Here is a 19,295-nt window from a genome sequence, read left to right as displayed (position 1 = left end):
ACACAGGCCTGTAATGAGACTTAATTGGCACTTTAGCCCGACTTTTGCCTCCTTCAATGTCCTCAATCCCATTAGAAAGGCTTACTAGATCAGAGCTTCACGTACTTGACACACTGACCCAAATGGATGTTACCTTGTATGACCCTCCTAAGTCCCAACAGACCGCCGTGGTCCAAACACTGTAGTCTGTCTCCCATTCCTCAGGGATTGGGGTATTACAGTAGATTAGCTGGAGTAATACCACGATGGAGCACGGGTATGTGGGGTCATGGGATTGCTCCAGGACATGAAAACCAATGTTTGCTTTCAGGGAAAACTGTCACAGGCACACTTCTGAGAATCAACCAAATCCAATTAGTTTAATACTTAAAGTCAAATAGTCGTCTTTCCTCTGATTTGGCACTGTCCTTATTCCACCCCTGCACTAACCTTGTTTTGCTCACTCAGTCTGGTTTTAGAGATTCAGGTGATCCTGAACAGTTGTCTTGCACTTGCATACAAATTGTCAGCTCCCTTCATCTCTTTTAGGCAATGAACGAAAATTACTGGATGGAATCTAAAAGGAAAAAAGCAAGACCCTCCCTAATGTTATTAATATTTCTTTGAACTCTTTTCTCAGCTTAGAAAAAACTAAATAAGTAATACATATATGGGAAATATAACAACACTGTAAATATCCTCAACCAGAGCTACTAAGTTTTATTGAAAGCTCTGTGGCTTCAGATAGATTTGAGTACAACAGCATTTCCTCCCACCCATGGATTCCACTTGATAAAAATAAATATAAACCAGATTAGATGATGCCTGATGAAGACAAATCAATTACACAATAACTGAGCTGAATGGCCGAGCTTGTCTGAGATGTTTGTTTCAGACAGCTTCCAAAGAGCACGGCGTTAAATATAAAAACCAAAGCAACCTTTGTGATGAAACTATTTTTCTCCACGACGAATCTCACGAAGGAAGAATGAATCTGGGATGAGCGCGTACCATTAGGGCACAGTCCTTGCCGCAGCGACTGGTGTTTGAGTTTGGCCCAAGGCCCTTGGCTGCATGTCATCCCCTCTCCCTTACTCTCCTCTGCCTTTCCTGTTTCTATCAAATAAAGTAGAAAATGACCCCCCTCAATCCCCAAAATAAATCAATATGTATAAAACAACCCCTTCTTTGACCCCCCCCTCCACTGTTTTCATACAGTCCCTAAATTACACAGAACAATTCAGTGCTTTTTGTGTTTCCCCGCAATTTCCAGCCAACTGGCTTGAACACGGAAATGTGTCAGTTTACCTGTTCATCAAACACAGGCTGAATCCAATGTTAGTCCTCGAACAGGAACTCTTATATTTAGGCCTCAAATTGCAATCATTCCAAATCAAATAGAATAAAACAAACACAAGAAAGAGCCATAACGTTAAAGTCCTTTTTGTAGCATAGCTCATTTTATTGTTTAAACAGTTTTGCATAGGAAATATATCCACTTCCAGTAATTGACTGCAGTAAAAACAGCTGCTAGCAGTATAGGCTGGATATAACAGTAACAATCACAAAAAGTTGAGCCTTTATTTACACTGATTTTAATCTTGTGGCAATTTTAGCCCCTGCACCAAATGTAACCAGCTTGAAGGCATCGCCTAATGCTCGGCGTTTCTAAAATCAATAAAAGAAGGGATATCAAGGCCTTCGCTATACAGTTCACAATGGACACCTGTGGCTCCTAAACTGTCAATGAAAAGATAAAAAAACAAAAAAGGTTTCCAAAAAGTCCTCTAAAACGTACATTCAGATACATACATAGACCTTTGCACACACTTGCAGTGTAACTACGATCACTACTGGAGACTGTTTACATATTGTTTTGTTGGTGTTGTTGTTGTTGTTCGTTATATATATTTATATATATAATTCCACCATGATTCATGAAGTAGAAATGTGTGCGCAGAGGGAAGTAAAAGTGCCACAAGACCCAAAAATAAATCAGCCCTGCAGAGAAAACTGGTGACTAATCTTAAGAAAAGACATTATTCCATCCTTTCACTGCTCTGAATGTAGCACTGACCCCCCCGCCCCATTCCCCCTCCCAGAAAAAAACAAAAAACAAAAGAAAAATAGAAGAATGAACATTTCCTCTTAAATTTCGAACAAGCTTGATGTGGGCATTGTGTGCTGACATAATTAAAAAATCGCAAAAGAAAAAACAAAAAAACAATGAAAGTCATAAAGAGCACATTTCTAGATGGGTTCGCCACATTCTGTTCTGTGTGATGGTGTTTTTCTTGTCACATATGAAAGTAAGTCTATCACATTTTACAATTATATACAATAGACACTTGGACAGCTTGAACAGGCACTGCATTGCTATCTTTTTGTCTTCTTTTGGTGAATGTTACATCCTGTAAAAATGCTGGTTTTTCATGTTTTTATAACAACCTGATGCCAAGTGACTAGCAGCTAGCCAACGTATGGAAGGTGTGTATTGCTCATGTAGGATGAAAATGATAATCTTTTCCTCGTAGTCTGCATGTGTACGCCCTCTCAGTCCCTACAGAGTGCGTGACATTCAGTTAAAAGGAAAATCACACATATTGCATGAGTGCCACAGGTCCTCCTTGCATAAAGTTGTCCTGTTTCTCGATGATCGCGGTGATCAATGACATAATACTTTCTAAAATAAGGTCGTCGTGAGTGTCAAAATCTGCCTTGAATACGGCTCTTTCCGATGGGTGGAACACTGATTAAAATTTCATTAAGTTTCAAGAGCTTTTCAACAGGCTACATTCACACCCTGCGTAGCAATAGAAATACATGCCCAAATACACTAGCTATGATCAGCTGGAAGGTACAGTACCCAATTCTGAAGCACCTGCAATTAATGTAATGTTTGTTTGTAGTGTGAATGAAATCTTTCCTACGACACATCAGGCATAGACAGCATGTGGAATGTGCAAAATGAGTGATGCCTAGATGTTGTTACTGATATTTAAAGAGATACTTAAGAGCGTCGTCTGCATACGGCCAAAGTCGACGGCTCAACGTTGCAGATTTTACCCTGCTTCTCGCTTAAGGTCAGGTGCAATCTGGGGCCTTTTATTATCTACTGGTTAAGTGAAGTCACCTCCCAGCTGCTACAAGAAACACACTCACACCAAGATCTTGTTGGACAAGAATTCACACCCATTTGCAAAAAAAATGAGATAAATCACATCACACTCGCTATGGCCACACTAATGAAAGAACAACAATTCAAATATTCATGAAGTGTTTCCCAAATGGAAATATCTAAGCACTAACCAAGATCAGAAATAATAATATTAATAATAAAAAAGCCTTCATTGTTGTTGTTTTTTTTTTTTTAATATTTATGGATCTGTATAGAATATTTTTTGACTCCACATACAGGAATACAACCGATGAAAACACTTTAGATTCTACTAATCGGGGAAACCTGGAGAGTTCTAACTCAAATCCAGCCTCCAAAACAAAAACCCAAATTAAATTTATTTTTTCCTAAAATGGAACTGACTTATTTTTCCCCAGAATTGAAGATTTACAAATAAGGGCTTTAAGAGGAGAACTCTCGAGAAAGTTTACAGTGTACAAACTCCTGTCCTACGGCAGGCTTTTTTTTCAATAGAAAGACCCTCATCTTCTCTCATTGTGTAGTGTCAGAGGCACTCGATCACACACCCAGCTCACAAAGTCACACACGCGCGCATGCACACGAACACTCAAGCTGCCAAAGCAGAGTTCAACCCCACAGACTACTGCTATCGACGCAATCAGGATATTTACCTTTATGTACAGTCTCCTATTCAAATAAACACCAACAGCACAGTGACCCTGACACATTTTTATCACACGCACACAGGCAAACACACACCCACTCACAAACACACTTGGGGACAATGCACGTCAGTGGGGTCTCCAATGGCCAAAGGCTGCAAAGCACTTAGAGTTTTTCTTTTAAAAGAAAAAAAAAATTTAAAGAATAAAACAACAACAACAAAAAAAAGACAGAACAGTGCACATAGAACGGGGTGACTTTTTGAATTTTTTTCTGCATAAGAAATCTGGGTGAAGACGGAGAGATTGAGCTTGACTTGAGGATTGTTTTAAAAACGTTTTCTGCTTCTTAACCCTCTGCTCGCTACTGGCAGAGAGCTCCCGGTAGTACCGCCTCTCTCCGAGGGGAACATTTCTTTCACGATTGTAGGGAAAGAGTGCAAAAAGATGTCAGAGCAGCATCGGAGGCACCGCTCTCTCTGTGAGAATTCTTTTTTTTTTTTTTACATTAAAAATGGTAAGATAATGATTGATATAAATAATGCCCTGTATTACGCCTGAGAGATTTAGTTTAAGACTAGGTTTAAAACACTGTGAGGGGGAGAAGACGATTGCCTATGTGCTAGTTAAGTGCTATATTTTTCTTCTAGTGGATTCTATTTAAGCTTCTACTGGGCCACTGGACATGAAGTTAAAAAACACCATGCGTCCAATATTTACTTGAACATACTCTACTGGGCTCTCCGCTGGGGAAGTATCTCAGGAATTGACAAATGTGCATATCGTATATACATTTATACAAATCTACTACTTATAAAATACTTTCTAAAGGCTTGCTTGAGCCTGTCTGGAACTGATTTGGACAGGTCTCACTAGCATTAGTCGGTGTGTGATTGTTGCGCAGGTCACAGGCCACTTCACTGATGTGTTTAAGGCATCTACTTGGGAATTGCATTCGGTGACGTCTACAATAGTACGGCGCAGTGTTTGATACGAGCGTGCAACGGTATCCGTCGTCGGTTGCAGCTTTAAGGGATCTATGACGGAACGCAAAATGATTTCTTTCAATGATTGTCATACTCAAGTCAAGCCGTCTCTCCTGTGAAAAATGAGCTCCTTCAAGGTCACATGCTAGCACCCCAGGTGGAAAGTTGAAAGTAAGAGTCACAGTAGACCAATCAGTGACTTTGCAGCCGTAGAAAGACCAAGGGTGCATTTTTTTTCCTCATAAGTACTTCTAGAAAAATACCGCCCCTCCCCCTAAAACTCCCGAATTCAAAATACACTGGAACACGTCTCACCGTCATTCGGTAGGCCTATACACTAAAGAAAGAAAGAAAGAAAAAAAAAGACCTTGTCATACACTGCATAGAAAGCAGTCCCCACTTTGGTCAATAAAAAAGGAAAACACCCACAACAACAACAACATCATCAACAACAACAACGACAAACAACAATATCAACAAAATAAATGCATTACAATATTGTCTATCTCCAAACTAGCCTCTAATAATTGACGCATCTATAAGCACTACCTACATAGGCAAAACTTGGTATTGCATAATTTTCATAATTCTGAATTCCACCCTCCACAATAGTAATTGGAAGATGAACAAAATGAGCATTGAAAAATAAGGAAAACAAAAGATGATAGGTTATTAGAAAAACCACCAAAATACTGGGAAAAAAAAAAAAAAAACGCTGGTTGATTACAAACTTTAAAACGGCAACTATACACAGCCTTGATATGCAATGTAACTGTGAGATAGAGTAGTACATGAAGTTAAAAATCAACAATTTCATTCAGAGTACAAAACAATTCTTATCATAAAAATGTTAATTTTTTTCTATAATGATAAATGCAGCAAAAACAAGTGTAGTGATGTCTCTATATTCAAAGGCAAGGCACGTAATGTGGACTATATGTCATCGTGCAAATTAAGAGTATTGGAGAGATTTTCCTTGTATAAATACGTCTGGACTGGAGAGGCAATGGCTGTGAACATGCCGTGCACAATTCTAGATTTCAGGGATATGCCACCACCTGGATTCATAATTTCAGTTTTCAACCTCTTCCACTGTAGAGTTAACCTTGCACAAACTGTAGCTTTACACATAAGCCAACTGTACATTTGCATGAATTGTACATTTCCATGGATTAACACTTTGCATTCCATATATATTTTTTGTAAACATAAGCTTTAGAAGCTGATGGCCAAATGCATATGCTTTTGATCTTATCTTGAACATTTAAAGAAAAAAAAATGAAATGCCATTTTTACACACTATGTGTGTGTCATTTCTTTAATTATGTTCGGTTATTTTTTTTCCCCAAAAATAAATAAAAAAAAAAAGAACTCCCCATAATGATGGGAAGGGCTCAAAAGAAGTGCTGGTTTTGCTCAGCGCTGCACAGGTAGCTCAGTGCTTGCCTTCAACTGCCTTTCACGCTTGATGTTTTTCTCATGTGAGAAGACGGATATGTGACTGAAATCAATTTCAAATGTTTTCTTAAACATTTTACCCATAAACCATTTAATATTTATCCCCCTTCCTTTAGAGTCTTAGGGCTGACAGACTGATAGCTTCCCTTCAAAAAATTCAATTGCACTTGCCTCTTTCGAGATTTTCTTATTCTCCGTCTTTTTCTTTTTTTAAATCCTTTTGTAAAGGAGTTTCAAATTCTTTAATGAGGGGTCCAATCTCAAGCCAAACATTTAGTGTTTTTTGAAAACCGCATCAAGAGTTCTCAACTCTCACCGTAAGTATTTACGTTAATTCTTGAAGTAAGTAGCAGTAAAAGAATAAACAAAGTCAACACATTTTCTGAACAAAGAGTCGTATCACAGTAAACTGAAATCAAACGGAAGAAGAAACACTCTGAATTCACAACTTTTTTTTGTTCCTATGGTGTACACAGTGAATCGTTTGACGTGGGAAAGCCTCTTTTCAAGAGGTCTGATCGGAGAGCTTAGAGTCTCGGAGCCATCCACCAGGCAGAGGTTGTCGGTGCGCAGACCTCTTCACGTGTGTGTGTGTGTGTTGTAAATCAGGATTTTACATCTTCCCCCAACATGGAAAAATAGTAGGAATTGCCGCTAAGAGACTAGAGTGTCATGCAATAAAACATTAAGGCATCTATACATCACAGTATTTGAATGGATTGAAAAGTTCTGCAAATGCAACAACTGACTGGTGGCTGGTGGATGTGTGGGGCTGGGCGGGGCGAGGAGACAGCAGACCTGAAGCTTTTTCTTTTTTCTTTCCTCCGAACCCTCGTCTTCACTTCACGGCCAGTGTCCTTCATGGGGGGGGGGCGGGAGCTGGGGGGGCATGGGAGGGGCGAGATTGGAAGTTGGGGGGACGATTATGCAGCTCGTGCTGCTTTGCTGGTTTCATCCATGGCTGCGGACACCTTTAGTGCTGGCTGTGCACCACCAACACCCCCACCCACGCATCCACCCAGGGGGTCATCCGGCCTCTGCGTATTCAGTTCCCTGTCTCAGCGGGGACCAGGGGCTCACCAATGATGTTTATGCTGTAGTTCTGGTGGACATTTGTTGGCAGAATCGGAGTCCCGTTCGACACTTGGAATGGAACTAAGCTCGCCCAGGTACCAGGACTGTGGAGACAGGGGTAAAACAAGACACAGAGACAGACAGAGACGGAGAGATTAGTCACATGCCATTAACTTGTTTGTGCAGCATGCAGTCAAAATCAGATTCTTTCTTTCAATTATCCTGAACACTGCTTCGCTAACAACCAGCATCACTGCTCTGCTGACAGTCATCAGGGTTCAAGGTCTTATTTTCTGTTTTGTTCAGACAGAAAGGGGTAAACAAAAAGAAAAATGGCAGCACCAGCTCATTAATCTAAGCTGAGGTGATTCCACTTGATTCCCAGTGAAGGACATCATGTGAGAGGGCCGTGACGCAGGCTTCTTCTCTGCATTCACAGCAGTATAGAAAAGGGGGAGAGTGTGATTGGCGGTGGAGGAGAGGGGGGAGTGTGGGTAAAAAGTGGTGGTGGTGGTGGTGGTGGTGGTGGGGGTGGTGGGGGGGTCCCTACACAAAGCTGTCCCATCCCTATTCATCTCACGCTAATGGCAAAACAACACAGTGATTGTTCCTGGGGAGCAACGGTGCTAACTGAAAACGCGAGCGGGAACAAACAGCATGTTGTTCCCGTGGGGTGCTGCGCTACGTAGATGTCAGATAATTAGCCCCCCACCCCCACCCCCACCCACCCCCTTCTACCCCACAGGCCCCCAGTGTGCACTCATCTAACACCCTCCCACCTCTCACATCGCCCCCGCTAAGTCTGAGAATACCTGTGTCGCACATTTTCTACCCGATTCACCAATAACTAACTTTTTACGACGTGCTTAAGTGCTGCACGGCAGCGGATAAATCCTGAACGGATCAAGACTGACAAAGAAGAGCTGGAAAGAAGGATGACAGCGGTACAAAGAAAGTGAGGAAAAATGTGGAAAAAAGTGGAATGTTTAGGGAGAAGAGAGACGATGGATGACAAGGAGGAGAGTTATTTTTGGGAGAAAAAAAAAAAAAAGAGACAAGGCTAAAATGTGAAGATGCTGGTTCGGACGCTGACATCACTGTCTGCGATCAACCAGTCTGCATTTTATACAAATCACTCTTCACCGCTCTTTTACTGAAAACAATGCAAGTGCAAATTCAATTCACCTTGTGGCCTAAAAGAGTCGGACTATTTAACAAAGGCTGAAAGAAAGACAGACGAGAAGAAGTATTCAAAATAAAAACAAACAAGTTTTAGATCGTGTTTGAGTGTGCAAAGAGTTAAAAACAACCTCAAGGCTAATCCTCTCTAGCAGTTTTTTTTTCTCCCTGTCCGGCCCGTCCTCATGCTATCCTCTCTCTCCTGCTTTCTTCCCTCCCTCCTTCTCTCTTTCACCCTGCCAAAAATCATCGGACAGGAAAGGGGGGATTAAGTTTTTCCTACCTTGCTGAACAAAGAGCACACAGAGTGGCCAAGGGCTGCAGCTTTCCCTTTTTCCCTTTTCGCTTTCTTTCTTTCTTTCTTCCTCCCTCTCCCTCCTTCCATCTTTCCGTGTTTTCTCTTTCCTTATGAGACTCCTCTCAGGTAATGGCTTACATTAGGGGGACCACACAGCTACAAAAGCGGACTCGCAGGGCCTTTGTGCGCACTAAACCGGCAGATCGGTTTTAATCTTGTTAAAATCGATGGCTGTCAGTCCGTATCTGCATCCCATAACCTAAAGCTGCGCTGGGCAGGATTTTTATGTAAAGAACTCCTCTGCTATCAGGATAAATCACAAAGTGTGTGTGTGTGTGTGTGTGTGTGTGGCTGTGGCTGTGGCTGTGTGTGTGTGTGTGTGTGTGTGTGTGTGTGTGTGTGTGTGTGTGGGCTGAAGTCCTCCCATCACTGCTGATTGAGATTTGCCTGAACTTTGAATACAAACTGTCCTAAAAAAGCGGCAAGTGAGCGCACCATCCACACAAAGTCAGACTCTTCAGTGATTTAAGTTTTGCTTGTACCTTTTAAATCATTTGGTGTGATGCAGCTGCGTACAGGCTAAGCTTTTTGGTGGCACATTACAGGAATTCTGGGTATTGTTGTTCCAATTTGTCTTTCGCTGCAATCTGGACTCGCCAAGATGATAAAATTTGCTTCAAAATACCACTACTTGTATATTTTTTGTCTCCCTGCGAGGTTTATGTTCCTGCACTCCAGGCATCTTTGAACACACACAAAAAAATCTGACCTCCATTGCTGTATTTCCTTAGGTAACCTTCAAGATGGCCTCCCCTTGCCCCGTCCAAGCTTCCAAACCTCACTAATTCTACTCCCTGCAAGCACAGCCCGGGCATACAGCGTGCTTCGTTTAAGGATTAGCTCCCTAAATTAGATTATCTAATGGCATCTTAATGGATTGCTGACCCATTTCCTGCACAATGGCAACATGCAAGTCTGGCAGCGTTTTAATTTGGGGGCTAGTACTGAAGAGGCATTGCACAGCGCTCAGTTTAAAGGGCAAGCGAGATAAAAGAGAAATCCGACTGATTCCATCTATATGTTGAACGCTTTTACGTGAATAATCCATCAAAGAGGGGGGTGGGGGGTAAAAAAAAGTAGAATGGAATTACCATCCCCATCTTTGTAATAAAATTAACTAAATTCAGTTGGGATCTATTTTATCTGTGCTCATTACTGTACACTCACATGGAGAAAAGAGGAGGAGTTAGGCGGTGTGTGAGTAAAGTAAGAGACCTCGAGCTGCTGCGGGGGACATTTTTTCTCTGCTACCTCCACTGGCCTATTAGGAGGCCTATTGAAGGGGGTTCTGCTGTGTGCATGTGTGTTTGCAAAGGAGTTTGTAACTTCAGCGGGCACAAAATGAGCTACACACACACACACGTACACACTCACACACAGATGATCTACACTTGCATGGAAAAGGGGAAAAGGGAGACGTTAACAGGAAAAGGCTTAGCTCAGCTTGCTCGCCCTGCCATGGTGAAATGGTTCCCCCCAGAGAGGGAGAGATACAGTATGGAGGCAGAGGGTGGGGGTGAAGGATGAAGGGGGAGGGTGGACTTTCTGTAACTTTAAGTTAACGAGAGCAAACCATGACTTCAGCATAAAGTCAAACAAAGCTAAGCTTGTTAAAATGTGGAAAGTAAAACATCCTCACGTGGCTGAAAAAGCTGACCTGAAATGACTTCTTTGATTCAACACTGTTGGACTTCCATTCCTCTTAATTAGCTTCATCAACGTTTGTGTTGTGAAATGAGAACATTTTGTTTTTATTGGGTGTGAATCAAAAAGGAGAGCTATGTTTCAAAACCCGGGTCAAATTTGAAATAAATAAAGCTCTGCGAAATCACACAAATATCTCTTAAGCAAAAATACAAAGCACTATTCTGCAGAAAAATTCTGTCAGATAAAATAAACCAATCTTAAAATATAGCTCAAAAAAATCCAAAGCTCAGAGTAAAAAAAACAAACAAAAAACTAAAAATCTGACAAGGTAAAAACACTTAATTAATGGGAAAGGTGGTAAAAAAAATGCAAGAGAAAAACAGATGAGGGAACAGAGAGATGCATCTCTATGGCCGACTACATTAACAATAACAGCCATTAGATAAATTAGATTCATATGTGAGATAATATGTGACATGTGAATTTCTAAACTGTAAGAAAACCATTTATTACATGGTGTTACTAACTGGAGCTTGCATGTGTGTGTTCGTGTGGTGCGAGAGAGAGAGAGACAGAGAGAGACGGCATGAAAGAATGAAAAGGTTACCTTTGCCAAGTAATCCCCAAAGTGTCGTCAGTGGCACTGGGGCCATAATGCCTGCCGTTTTGAGTCACGCTCCAGTCACACTTCCTCAGCTGTCAATTGAAACCTAGCAGTCAGATCACTGGGCCAAGACAACTTCCACTTCAGATTACAACTACAACTCAACACTGTATACACAAATGCATGCAGAAGAGCCTAGGGCAGGAGCAGCAGGGATACAAAATGACTCCGAATTGAGTCCTAGCTGTTACTGACAATGTAAAAAAAAAAAAAAAGTGAATGGAGTTTAATATCTGCTGGGGGAGGGAATAACAGTAAAATCAAAGCTATGGATAAAACAGACAGAAAGAAAAAGCATGCAATCACAGTTAGTGGTGACAGCTAACCTGGAAGTAAAAAACTGAGTTAGTTAGTCACATGTGTGTGGCATCATATCCGTAGTTCATCTGTGTCATCCTTTTTAAGATGGTTAGCCAATGAAGCCATGCAATCCGCTGGATGCATGCACCCTGTCGATAATCACTGCTTCACTGTGAGTGCACTTTCAGAATCAAGAAGGAGTACGCATGCCCTCAAGCATGCAGACTTCTTTTTTCATTAGCTAACTGTTTTTATTGATTAGGGGGTCAAAATTACAATGGAGTTAAACAGCACGCTCACACACATACACACATGCACACGCACACGCTAACCCCCCTTTCCCTCCCCTCTTAAGACATGCCAACCTTACATACAGATTACAAATTACTGCAACAAAAAAGCCACACACAAACTGTGTCTCCTTTGCATGCATTATGCGAGCGCACGTGTCGGCAATCCAGCTGAGAGCTATCTCTGCCAATACCAACCTAACCTTGCCCTGTGGTCAACACATTCATTTAGTAATGCATCGGGATAAAACTGCACTGTTAGCACTCTGCGTGCAGTGGCAGACGTTTTCGCAGAGGCTCTTAAGAGGGATTTAATCAGATATACGCATACGCTGAATATTCAAAGCCATTTGCAGCGGTCAAGAAATGTGTTCTTTCTCCTCCAAGCACCTGGATGAACACATCAGGGAATGGTGATGGTTTCCCACTTAGGCTATACTTAAATACAGTGATGTGTTTTTGTTATGTGCCTTGATTTTTTTATATGGAGCAAATGCAAAGTAGTGGCAAGAGACAGAGAATTAAAGAGGTAAATCTCAAAAGCCCTTTCAATGATGTAATAGCCTTCCATTATAATACAATTTAATCTATTAGTTTGACTTAATCAATAGCTGCTGAATAAAACTGAATAGGAAACAATGCATCTTGTTCCATCCAGTGTTTGTATTCAGGGAAGGTTGGGAGACTAAACCCCCACACCGCTCCCGCGCTCTCCAGCCCTTGACAAAAGCTTGGAGAGAATGTGCGGGTTGGGCCAGACGCTCGGTGCCACCGCTCCTCGAGGGGCTCGCCATCTGTCCGCTGGCACCGGCACATCAGAGTGGCACGGGCAGCGGGGAAAAAGGGGAGGATGGAGCCGGGGAACGTTAGCAAACAGATGCGGGCAGATTGTGGATTAGGATCCTTCCTTAGATAATACCAAATGACATCTGATCACGGATCTTTCCCTGCGGAATGCTAGATGGTGGCATTCCCTCGAGGGGTTAACCAAGGCGAGAGATGAATGGAGGGTTTTCACACATTCGCTGCCTGGGAATCGTAGAGCAGGTGTGGGAGCGTGTGGTGGTGTTGTTTTGTTTTTGTTTTTTTCATTTTTGAAGCCTACTGTGTGTGTGTTCCCAGAGACTTCTATTTTAGTAGTGCCACATTTTAAAATAGGCACTGCTCTGAAAAGTAAATTGTTTTAAGCTTTCTTACCAAGTTATTAGATGACAAGGACAAGGAGGTCTCTCTATATAGGCCATATAATTAAAACAATTCCAGTGTTCCCAAAATTAAATTGCCTTTCTTCTCTCTTTTAAAAGAAATCAAAGGTAGCTCTGACAGTAGCAGAGCTAGATAGCCTCTATCCATCACACAAACAGACAAAGCCCACGCTTAAACTCTCTCGCCATATGCGTGTGACGTGTTTCCCTTTCCTACCAGGCCTTGTGAGAAACAGCTCCAACCACACTCAAAAGTGTTGGTAAGCCTCACGGATCCCACACAATAAACATCCCCATCGCCAGACGAGGACAATGACAGAGTATTTGGTGAAAGTGTTTAGTCCTGAGGGACTTGGCTCGGTGTCGGCCCGCTCGGCGAAGGCCAGATCCCAGGCCGTTAAATCACACAACAGAAAACAAAAACAACTGTGACAAGCAGAAGCATGATGAATCAATGAGAAGAGTGTTTAGAGTTCCTTAAGCTGACGTGAGCACTTATTCATCTGGATATAGCATGTAATAATAACCTTCCAGAAAGGTGTCACTGTTGTGCTTACCAATCTTTCATTCACTCTTTCCAAACTGCACATGTCCAGAGATATCTGAGCTGCTGTGTTTGTCTTTGCTCGGCCTGAAATACTTTTATTTTGTCTTGTCACTGCAACCGGATCACAAGTATGTTTTGGGATAATTCAATTTTGGATAATTACAAATAGTCAAATAAAAATAACAGTATTTTTTTATTGGATTATCATACTGAGTTTCTGAGGAGAGTATTTATATATCTGGCTGATTTACAAATCTAAAACAAAAAAAGGCCTTATAGCCTCTGGGGGCAAAGCTTTGGACGCCATTCAGCGGCTCACACAGCTCCGCTCAGACTGCTGCTGTCTTGTGTAGTCACTTTGTGCCTCACTAAAAAGAAGTAGCAGGGCTACAAGAAAAAATGTGGAAGACAAACTGCGCGACATCAGCCAAGTGAATCCTCCCTCTCCTCCTCCCTCTCCTCCTGAGTGGAATAAAAGCATCCCATGACTGCTGACAAACATTCACCGCTGTATTTTTTTTTTTTTTTGCCTCGTCTGATTTTAAGAAAAAATGGGGAGCAAGAAAGGCAGAGAGAAAAAAGAAAGACAGAAAGAGGAAACAGAGGCCAGCTTTGTCATTTTTACTAAACATAAAAAAAAAAAAAAAAAAAACGAGCTGAGGAGAAACCCAGCGATCATTATGTAGCCGCGTGCAGATGCATTCAATTAGTTGTGGTTGGAAAAGCCTTGGCCTGAGACCAGCGCTTTCAATAAGACGGGGTGGGGGAAAGCACTCTCTCCCGTCCGACAACACCGCAACACTCCTAACCTCACAGACACACACACACACACACACACACACACACACAGACACACACAGGGTGACCACATCTGCCCTAGGAGCGCTGCTGGGGCAACCGCGTGACGCCAACGCTAAGTATTCAGCTTGTGTACCGTAAATGAGTGTACTGATTACATGTGGTAAGTGTGTGTGTGTGTGTGTGTGTGTGTGTGTGTGTGTGTGCATGTGTGTGAGTGTTTCTAATGTAATGTGTGAAGGAAATAGAGCTGAGCACATTACACTCTCAAAGACACCCACATGTCCCATCCATCTTCTGAGTAGTGGCAACACAATGACAGTGAATTTCCTGACTTTCTTTAAAGAAACCTGAGGAAATCGGTGCCATTTTCTATTGTAGACTGCAGCATTTAAACTTTAACACAAAATGATACCTTCATCAATACTGAAAATATTAGAGAACATGTAGTAGTGCTGTTGAATTTAGATGCATCTGGATGGATTACTGACATGATGTGAATTCTACACTGCTTACAAAGTGTATTTTTCAAAGAATTTTGCTATAAAAAATGGATATAATCTCAAATTCAGCTAATGGACATATTGAGGACATGAAATGGTGCAACATTTAAGGATATTTCAACAGTCCTTGAAAATAAGACTCAATCAGAACTGTTAATAATGCTAAAACTAACAGCAGTAAATAAAAAATAAAGAACAGCACTGCATTTAAAGCAAAAAGGATTTGATTATCACTAGAACCTGCTATCTTTAGCCGTGTTGAGGCTCAGTCTGAAAAACTTTCTAATTTGTTATGCCAATAGTGAATGCTAAGCTTGACCTCAGCCTACGAGTACTCTGATCTGTTCTAGAAACGCTCTGATCTAACGAGACAGTTTAATGCTTCCAGCAAATCAAATTCAGAGTGCGACAGGCTTTTGCAGAGGGCAGGGATTTCACATCTGATGCGCGGGGAGGGAAATGGGGGACAGAAAATGAAAGGAAAGGAGGAGCAAGTGAGCTGAGTGCTGGAAGGGGGGATGATCTCACCTGTTGCTGGTGGAGGAAGGCGGGATCTCTCGGGCTCAGGCCTACAAAACGGTTAGCCGTCGGGGTGCCAGGGGCTGAGTAGCCTGGGTAACATGCCATCACAAGAATACAAATACATGCTTGCATTACAATTAGCATTTCAGGAGTGTAAACATAGATGTTGTTCTTATGCACACTAACTTTATGTCAGTCATATGTCTCTGTTAAAAAAACAACCAACAGTAAAAACATTCAAGTGGAGTCCCACAAGGCTCAACTTTGGGCTCACTCCTATTCTTCAATAATTTTGTCAACAAGCATGGGATAATTTTTCATAAATCCTTTTTTCTACTGTTGTAATGTCTTTTTTATAATTTCAATGTCATTCTTGTTGAATGTCATAGATAGTAAAAAGCAACTTAACACCAGCTGAAAATTTGATTACAAGTCAGCTTGCTTCATTGATGTACATGTGTAGTCAAGGGTGGTGTGCAGTAGGTGATGGGTACTTTATTAGTGCTGGATAGAACCGACTCACCTTCTGTGGATGTGGTGATGGGCTTGGTGTCTGGCATGGAGAGCGAGACGGGTCGCACAGCGCCGTGGTGTGGGGAGGGAGCCAGAACTGGGGTGAAGTGGCCTGGGACCTTTCCTACCACCTGACCACTGCTGTTAGGCTGCAGGTGGGGCACAGACAAAAACAAAACACGATTCAGAAGAAGTATTTTTATTTCAAAGAATTATTTATTTTGTCCAGATTTAAGGAATGTTCCTGCCAAACATTTGTTGAGTAGTTTTCTCCATCTCTGGAGTGTATCAGCTTTTGTTTTGGGTTATTTGGTAAGATGAGAGCAGTTGAGAAAATTCACATTCTCATGGTCATAAATTTACAAATATCTGCCACTCATGTTTGAAAAATAAATATACTGAAAGAGGAAAGATGAATTAAGGCAAGAAGCACAGACAATCCAAAAGTACGAACTGCATTTGTTTTGTCTGCCACCAAAACCTAAAACTCCATCTGAGGACAAGCAAACTGTGTCCACTGACTTATGTTTACAAGCTCTTGTTCGCTTGTAAATGTGCAGTTGGGCAGATCTCAATAAAACAATACAAGCATGTAACAAACTACACTTTTCCACAACGGTTAGCACTAAACAAACTTAATGTCCTATTCTCGTTTCTGGGGAGCTGGGGTTAACTCCTCTTAACTGCTCTGTCCGCCCTCACAGACCTAAAATCAACAACAAAAGGTGACTGGACCGCTCACTCTTACACTTACTGCTCCTTCTGAAGAAAAGATTTTAGTACTTTCAGTCACTGTGCTGTCACAGTTATTACTAAAACTCTGGGGGGCACGAGCAACAATAGATCCTCAGTCACCGACGATGGATTTCCTACATGATTTTAAACAATGATTTTAATGGCGCTCATAAATGGAATTTAGGAGGACTCGGGCATGAAAAGGGAGAGCTGCGGAGTGACCTGTTACAATGGTGTGAATGTGCGTGAGTACAGAGAGCGAGGCAGAGGGACTATATATATAGAGAAAGAAATAAAGGAAACTAGTGGGAGCTACTCTTTCAGACGGCTGGAGACTGTCTGGGGCGTTCATTTCGGGGCCGCCCCAAGTTCAAAACTCAAACAGGCCTTTTTGGAAAAGAATTGTGTCCACAGGGTTCCCTTCGATGTGAATAGAATGTTTAATTAGAGTGTAATATAATCTGCGTTAAAGCAAGCATAAAAACATTCTGGCACTCGTCCATGGGATTATAAGCGCTGTGTTATTTGCTGAGCCTCCCCTCCCCTCCCTCCCTCCTCCACCCAACTGGTCTTCTCTCTTCCCTACCGGACCCCACCGCACTAGCTCGCCACCACCCCCCTCTCTCCTTTCTCCAGCACCCCAGCAGAGGGCCAGTTAATTCTGCACAAGAGCCGGGCCCCGGCAACGGCAAATATTTACAACCTTTATCATTCCCCGCGGTTTTTCTCTAGAGTAACAACCCCCCCCTCCAACCCCTCCAACCCCTCTAACCCGCTCCCTGCTCTGGAGATGGAGCCGTCTACGAGGCCTTTGTTTACAGTGAGAACAGCGGGGATATAAAACTCACATAAATATCACACGGCTCTCTCATCTATAGAGACGCCTGCTCTCTTTCCAACACACTGGCCACTGTGTGTACCCAGAATGTATAAAAACCCTGAGCTGTTTGATTTACTACAATGTCTCAATACAGTTTTGTATGTCACGTGTGACTGCAATTGCAATATTTTGGTTGACTTTTTTATAGAGACATCGAGTTGTTTTTTTTTGCAGGACTGCAAATATAAGGCTGAGAACACATTATAACATTAGCCACGAGCATTATATCAAACTGAAAATATATCCTTCTCTGTCACATGAAGTGGCCCGCAAAGTTCTGTCTGGGGTTGCCTGCAAAATGAAAATGATTTTATTCACCATAAATTATTTTAATTAGTTAACTCTTTACGATAGCTACTTGTAGCTAATTGTAGGTTTCTGACCAATATTATTTTCCTCACAGACACAGCCCAGTGCTAAATTAGAGATGTGTCCATCCTGGGACAAAATACTACCACATTGTGGTCAGCTAAATGGCTAAAATGTCTAATTTGGGGTTCATAAAATGATTGTTTTTTTGTTTTTTTTTACATTTTCCGGAGGAAAGCACAGACAAAAAGCTGTTTTACAAACATGTGATTCTAATGACATAATGAATGACCAGGAGCAGGTTTTAGATAAAAGAAAAAACAAACAGAATGACGTTTCTCTACTTGCAAACGCACCAATGAGGCAGTAATGAAATAATGACAAATGCATGCTGTAATTTCTCTTAGGTCAGATGGGAATAGAGCCGAACAAGATAACAAAAGGAATACTCCAGGCCATGAAACTCTTGCCAAACCAGCCTCCGACTTCTGGCCTACAAACGGGCTTCTTCAAAGACAAAAAGGGGGGAAAAAAAGAGACTGACCTGGCTGCTCTGAGGGCTGGACGGGTCGTATGACGGCACGTAGCTCTTGAGGGGATCAGCTGGGTTGAGGTGGGGTGGGTAGCGGATGGTGGTGTGCGAGAAGTAGGGCGAAGGCGCCGGGGGCAAGATAGCCGAGGCCGAGAACTGCAGGGGCGAGTGTGGAGGGGGGCTCCTTGTCGATATAACTGCAAGAGAGAGATAGAAGAGTGGAGAGGAAGATAAAGATTGAGTGTTTGTGAGACAGAGTTAAGATAAAGCGATCATCATTGATCTGAGAGGCTAAATTAAGTATCGACAGAGATTTTTCGACTGCGTTTATGAGGGGGAAAAAGTCGATTAAAGCTCCAGATTTTAAATAGAGCTGGTGGTTAAAGTCACCGGTAACTTACCACTGTGTCCTACACCTGTTAGGCCTGGGTGATGAGGCTGAGGGAAAGTGCTGAGTCGTGGTGAGGAGTCCTGCGGGGAGGTGGGGCTGAACAGCGGCTTCTCTGGCTTCTTCATGGTGGGAGAGGACATGTCTGCTGGTGGGGAAAACACACACAAGCACACACAAGCACATGAATGCAGGCTCAAGGTCAGAACATCTGTACATGCTGTATTAATTATTCACACTCTTAAAAGTTGTAAAAGTCTTTGATCATTTCTTTGGGCATGTTTGCACAGGACTACAGCGTTGCCCCCCAAGGGTGGCCATCCCCCCCCCCCCCCCCCCCATTATGACTGTTAAACCCCCCACTAGGGAAAATAATTGGAAGCCAATACTGTCTGTCTTTAAGAGGCTGTGGTACGCGCATCCATCCATCCACTGGTTCCAATCATGTTGACAGAGTTTGTCGGGAAGGGGGCTAAATAACGCTCAAAAGTTAGGCTAAATTTTTGGCAAGGGAACAACTAGCATGGCCATTTTTAAAGAGGTGCCTTGAACTCTCACGAGAGATATCTGAATAAAAATGGGTTCTATGGGTGCCCACGAATCTCCCACATACATGACTAGACTTGT

The 19,295-nt window shown here is 42.3% G+C and overlaps 1 protein-coding gene across 6 annotated transcripts in view; it reads right to left on the bottom strand.

Moving 5' to 3' along the window:
- Positions 1-1,411: 1,411 nt before the first annotated feature.
- Positions 1,412-19,295, bottom strand: part of LOC125884024 (nuclear factor 1 B-type-like) — a 71,313-nt gene continuing 53,429 nt past the window's right edge. For 2 of the 6 annotated variants that reach the window (XM_049568727.1, XM_049568725.1), the window contains exons 7-12: positions 18,682-18,816; positions 18,293-18,477; positions 15,835-15,973; positions 15,318-15,400; positions 11,090-11,178; positions 1,412-7,402 (exon numbers count right to left, since the gene is read on the bottom strand). In XM_049568727.1, coding sequence (XP_049424684.1) covers positions 7,270-7,402; positions 11,090-11,178; positions 15,318-15,400; positions 15,835-15,973; positions 18,293-18,477; positions 18,682-18,816 — 764 coding nt within the window. In that variant the 3' untranslated portion in view covers positions 1,412-7,269. The remainder of the gene's footprint in view (positions 7,403-11,089; positions 11,179-15,317; positions 15,401-15,834; positions 15,974-18,292; positions 18,478-18,681; positions 18,817-19,295) is intronic. The other 4 variants (XM_049568728.1, XM_049568726.1, XM_049568729.1 and 1 more) reach the window with 3 other exon arrangements.

This window comes from Epinephelus fuscoguttatus, linkage group LG23 (assembly GCF_011397635.1).
Source record: "Epinephelus fuscoguttatus linkage group LG23, E.fuscoguttatus.final_Chr_v1".
Lineage (NCBI taxonomy): Eukaryota > Metazoa > Chordata > Actinopteri > Perciformes > Serranidae > Epinephelus > Epinephelus fuscoguttatus.
The sequence above is the reverse complement of the archived record's forward strand: the minus strand, read 5'-3'. Positions and strand labels throughout refer to the sequence as shown.